Source organism: Oryzias melastigma, linkage group LG14, assembly GCF_002922805.2.
Source record: "Oryzias melastigma strain HK-1 linkage group LG14, ASM292280v2, whole genome shotgun sequence".
NCBI classification, from domain to species: domain Eukaryota; kingdom Metazoa; phylum Chordata; class Actinopteri; order Beloniformes; family Adrianichthyidae; genus Oryzias; species Oryzias melastigma.
This window is the reverse complement of record NC_050525.1, coordinates 24770010-24776131: the sequence shown is the minus strand read 5'-3', so window position 1 is coordinate 24776131 and position 6122 is coordinate 24770010. Positions and strand designations below refer to the sequence as shown.

Below are 6122 nucleotides of genomic sequence, written 5' to 3'. Positions count from 1 at the left end.
TCTACACATTTGATTTCATTTTTTTGTGATTTTTGCTGGAAAAAATGTCAAAATTTGCTACTCAGAATTGATTTTTTGGGGTGACAGTTTCAGGTTTGTTGTGGAATTTTTGTGGAATTTATTTAAAAATATTTTTTATAAAAACAAAATGAAAAACAAACCTTATACTAAAACACAATGGAATATTACAAACAAAAAAATGTTTTTTGAGTTATGACTTTAATCTCGTAAATTTACAAGAATAAAGTTGTATTTGGTAAATTACAAGAATAAAGTCGTATATTTATGACTTTAAAAGTCACAGGCTAATCTTATGACTTTTCTTGTAAATATACATGTTTTAAAGTCATACATTTATTACTATAAATTTAGTAATTTTTATCTTACATTTTCTAAATTTGAAGTCACTTTAAATCTCTTAATATAACTTTTTTTTTTGGTAGTCCTAATACATCATTGTACTAAAAAGATGGATATCAACCAAAAATGATTTTTTTAACACTACATAAAATTTTAAATTCCAAGTTGAAAAAGCTCCAGACTACTCAGTGTTGAGGATTATTTGATTCTCCACACACATAACTCAGAGGAATGCATTTAAAACCATGTAAATATGCATTAAAAACATTCTGATTGGAAGCTTTTATTTTCTTAACAAGATTTAAAACGAAGTTCATACAATTCTGAATGAAGAAACCCGAGTTACATACATTAGTCATTAATTACTAAACAAAACTATTTAGTGCAAAAAATAAAGATTAAAAAGACAGCATTGTTTTGACCTTTTAAATGGTATATTAAATCTTACGCCCATAAAAAAACTACTTTTAAGTAATACCTTTATGAACTGAGTAAAGCGCATTCTATTTTCCAGATTTATACTTGTATTTGTCCATTTTACTTTGCATGTAGATATAAAAACATACTTAAAACAGTTTCATTTCTAGTGAAACTGTACCACATATTCACAAGAGAGAATAGGAAAGTTCCTTCAATCAAACTCATTTTGACAGGTGCCCCGCCCCCAACCCCACCCCTTGAGATGACGCAACAATTTGATATCAATTTTATATTAAATTGTTGCATCATCTCAAGGGGTGGGGTTGGGGGCGGGGCACCTGTCAAAATGAGTTTGATGGAAGGTACATTCTATTCTCTCTTTCACATTATAATTTTACAGTGACATACATTTAAAAAAATCCTTAAAATGACAAAAACTAGTACTAAAATTTGTTAAAGTTTTAAAACATCTGGATCTTTGTTGGGCAGATGTAATATATAGAAATGTAATTTTTATTGTATCATTTATAATAGTGTGAACTTGGAGTTCACCCTCTTAGTTCTGGTTCTTTGATTACACTTTTTAATTTGATTTAAATCTAATCAGTCTCTTTTGTATTTTATTGCCTGTTGACATTTTATGCTATTTTTTATTATAACTTGCTCAAATTAAATTTTTTTCAACTCTCTTTTTATTGTCAAGTGCTTCGACACTCTGAAATCGTTGTAAAGTGCTTTATAAATAAAGATTGATTCATCAACATGAGACTCTACTTTATGTCTTTCTCCGATCCCCTGTGATAACTCTTTTTCTTTCAGTAACCACCAAACAGCTTTTGAATATACAAACTGTTACAGGTTTGAGGAGACTTGCATGAAGCTAGTTATTTTAACATACCTGTGTGGTCAAAACATTTTAACCCTTTAAGGAAACCCTCACTTTTGTCCAGAAACGTTTTATTAGTTTTAAAAGCTGCTTTGGAGGAATTTGTTTGTACTTTTGTCCACTTAAAACATTTTTTATCAAACAATATAGATAAGCTGACTTTATAATAAAAAAAAAATGAAGGAATAAAATAAAATCACTTATTGATTTTTTACTTATGTGTCCCTAACCAGAACTTTCTAGTTTTATTTGAAAACTATTACCAACCAAAGAAAAAATACATTTATTTTTAATTAATTAATTATTTCTTTTTCCAACAATTCAACCTTTTTTTAAATACCACAAAGATTTTTAAATACACTATCAATGTACGTAATGTTTCTTCATTTTTTTTTTATTATCTTGTAATTTGTCTTTAGGTATTTCAAGCAGAGGTTATGTTTATGTTTTGTGTCATTTTCTTTTTGTAGGATGAATCTCTAACTAACTATGTTCACACAACTTGCATTGTGCTGCAGTTTGCTGTGGCAGCTTCCATGTTTTGAAGAGCCTCTCACTCTCCTGGATCCGGCTAAACGTCCCCATACCATGACACTTCCTCCACAAACTCAGCCCCCTGATTCAGTTGTGCCTTTGACCTCTTCCTGTTGGAGTTTATCCCAGTTTCTGAGCATCTATTGATAGGAAAAGATATTAAGTGAAATGATGATCAATCTGTTTTCTATTGTCTCTTTTATTGTGTTCTTAATTTAGAAAAGAAGTCAACTTTTCTAACATTTACATAAAACAAAACAACAAGTAGAAGGTTGTAGCCGCATAATCTTAGTACACATGTATATAAATATTCTGCATGGGGCTATGTTGGTTATTTTTGAGCCAGTGTTACAATCACATATAGATATAATTTAATATTATGTTTGTACAACATATATTACATATAAAAAAGCACAAATTAAACACTTTTTTTAGTATTTGCAAAAGGTTTTTTAGAAATAATTCCATATAGTTGTATTTACCGTTACAAGCATCAAATCATACTATTTACACAAATAAATCCTGTGTCGACATGTTTTCAGGTTAGGTAAAGCTCCAGTTGGCCCACAGGAGCAGCAGAGTACTCGTATACAAGGCAAGGACAAAAAGATAAAAGCGGAAAAGTAAGCAGTCAAGCCGCAAGCAGAGGGACAGCCACTCCGACTGAGCCAAGGACTCGCTGTCCTCCTGGGCGAAACCCAAACGGAGGGACACCAGCTCCTGGAGGAGCCACTCCAGCCCACGGGGGACGTCCTGGATCTCATTCAGGGACAGCAAATCCTCCTCCAGTGAGTAGTCAGCGTCAAAGTCTGTGCAGAGAGGACACAAATCACAAACGGATTTGACAAAAACAGTTCAACCACAAATGAAAGTGATTTGGAGCAAATTCTTTGTTTTTTAGAGTCACAAAGGGAATTTTACCAGTTTTCCACTTAGAAAAGCAACTTTTTAAAAAATATCAATTGTTCGTAATGTTGTTTTTGGTTACCAGGAAACTTGAGGAAAAAGATTAACTAAACTCAAAGTGAACTCCAAGAGTTTGGCAATATAAGTATCCCAATACACATCTCATGATACGATACATATCTCGCGATACAATGCATATTCCGATACACGTCTCTCGGTACGATACGTATCCTAATATGTGTCTCGTGATATGATACGTTTACCATGACATGCCTCATGATGCAATGCGTATCGTGATACATGGCTCAAAATATAATACGTATTCCGAATGATAACTATCTTACGATACGATAAGTATCCTGATACACATCTCATGATACGATCCGTATACAGATGCATATCTCGCGGTACGATACGTATCCCGATACACATATCACGATACAATGAATATTCCGATACACGTCTTACGGAACGATACGTATCCTGATATGTGTCTTGCGATACAATACGATTACCAATACGCGCCTCACGATACATTGCGAATCGTGATACATGACTCACAATGTAATAGGTATTCCGATACACGCCTCACAGTACGATACGTACAGATACATGTCTTACGATGCGATAAGTATCCCAATACACATCTCACAAAATAATACGCCTACCGATATACGCCTATTGATGCGATGCGTATCGTGACACATGGCTCACGATATGATGCGTATACCGATGCATGTCTCATAATATTTAGATACGCGCCTCACAGTATGATACATATCCCAATACATGTCTCACGATTCGATACATATAACGATACATGTCTCACAATATGATACTTGTTCCGAAACACGCCTCAGAATAGGGTACATATCCCAATACACGTCTCACAATATGCTACATATACTGATACGTGCCTCACGGTGCAATACGCATAATGATACGCGTCTCACGATACGTTTACCAATACACCCACACAATGCGATGCAAATCCCGATACATGTCTCACGATATGATACATATTCCGATATTTGTCTCATGATACGATATGTATCACAATTTATCCTGACTATACCAAAACATTTTTTACTATTTTTTAAACTGAAGCTCCGTGCATGAGATGCTGCGCAACCTCATTGCTTGGCTTGTTTTTATCGGAGCCCACTACGAAGCCTCGCAATCTGCGTTTTTATATGGTACTTGCAGCAACGTGGCACAGAGTTTCAGTTTGGTACCCATCCCAAGTAAAAATGAAGAAGCACGTCTCATAACAATAAAAAAAAAACACAAAGCTGCTCAAAGAGGCTCAGTGTGCTGCCAACTACAGGTTGGTGTTCAGGTGAAAACAAAAGTAAGACACTGAAGGACGCTCATAAATACAATATCATCTTGTCAACGTTTTTAAAGTTTTGCCAAATAAAAGATCGCGATATATCACCAAATCAAATTTTCCTCCACACCCCTAATGTGTAACTATGGCTGGTACCTTCAGACTGGTTGATGTGGTCCAGGGTTTTGATGGAGGTGAAGACACTCTCAGTGTAGCTGTGACCAGCAGAACCGTACTTGTCCAGCAGGCAGGCGGATAGTGACATCTGCTTGACCTCCTTCTCACTGTGGTGGAGCAGTTTGACCACCAATATTGACTTAATGAGGCTGAGCATCAGCATGGCCATGCACGCCACGAAGAAAACACCTGAGAAGAAAACATTTCAACTAGAAAAAGTTCCCGCTTTTATTTTATATAAACTTAAAGGCACTGTTGGGTTTTCTAAATGAGATCATGACTTTTTTTTAGAAAAAGATTTAAAAACTTTCTAGATTTTACTCAAAATTTGATAACAAAGTTCAAAAGCAGAAGCAAAAAAAGTTATTTTAGTTTAAAAAAAATGCAGTTTTCTGAATTTCTACCATGTTCTGCAGTTTTTCCCTCTTAATATTTTACAAAAAAGTAGATTTAAAAGACTGAAGTGAGGAGTAATCCCACCTATGAGCGGCGTTTTGACTGCAGAAGCCGGCAGCTCATCCGTCAGGTTGACTCTGAAGACGGTGTATCCCAGAAGAATGCTGATCTTAAAGGCGATGCGCGTGCCGCTGTCCAGAGGAAGGTAGAAGCTGACCACGTCCACCAACATTAAAAAGATGCTGGGGATGAGCAGACCCACGACATACAGCAGGGGGCGCCGACGGATCAACAGCTAAGATGAACACAAGAGCAATAAAGTGAGAAACCAACCTTCATTTTAAGTTCAATCAATAAAGCTTTATTTATAAAACCCTTTTCATACACAATAAGTGTAGTTAAACTCTAGTTTGGTTACAAATGAGCCTTTTTTATCTTATGATTTAATGTAAGTAAACCGATTTAAGATTTATTTATTTTTGTTTTTGTTATTTAAAAAATCCTCTTGACATATTGCACAAAAAATAGTTTATCCAATTTAATTCTTAAATGTATTTATGTAGCCCCGAAAAATGCAGGAATAACTAAATTTAACAACAAATAATAAATATAATAACTAAATTTGCAAATACAATAAAAAAAAACAATAAAAAATAAAAGTTAACAAGCTAGCTCACTAATTCTTCTTGTTGGAGTTAAAATCTAAAGTGAAAAGAGTTTTTAAAAATGACTTAAAACCACTGAATTTATAAACTTTAATATAAAGTTAAAGATATTGTACTGCAAAAACAGGCTGCAAGAAATAAGAGGTAAAAAAGATCCTAAAATTTGACATTGTTCTTTGAAAATGCAAAACAAACAAAAAAAAAATGCCAGTGGGGTAAAAAAAAATCCAGTCGCTAAAAATGCATATATGTGACTTTGTAGTGTTTAAAACATATATTTATTATTGTATTTCTAAATGTTATCTACTTTTTGATGTTTTTATTTATTTTATCGTTTTGTCTTGTATGGGTTTCAGCAGACTCAACAATTTATCCTTGGGATTATTGAAGTCTGTCCATCCATCCATTCCTTCATCCATCCATCCGTCCATCCATCCCTCCATCCATC

General features: G+C 34.0%; 1 protein-coding gene across 1 annotated transcript in view; it reads right to left on the bottom strand.

Moving 5' to 3' along the window:
• Positions 1-2613: 2613 nt before the first annotated feature.
• htr3b (5-hydroxytryptamine (serotonin) receptor 3B) overlaps positions 2614-6122 on the bottom strand; it is a 10199-nt gene continuing 6690 nt past the window's right edge. The window contains exons 7-9 of the mRNA XM_024266000.2: positions 5094-5304; positions 4593-4802; positions 2614-3009 (exon numbers count right to left, since the gene is read on the bottom strand). Coding sequence (XP_024121768.1) covers positions 2744-3009; positions 4593-4802; positions 5094-5304 — 687 coding nt within the window. The 3' untranslated portion in view covers positions 2614-2743. The remainder of the gene's footprint in view (positions 3010-4592; positions 4803-5093; positions 5305-6122) is intronic.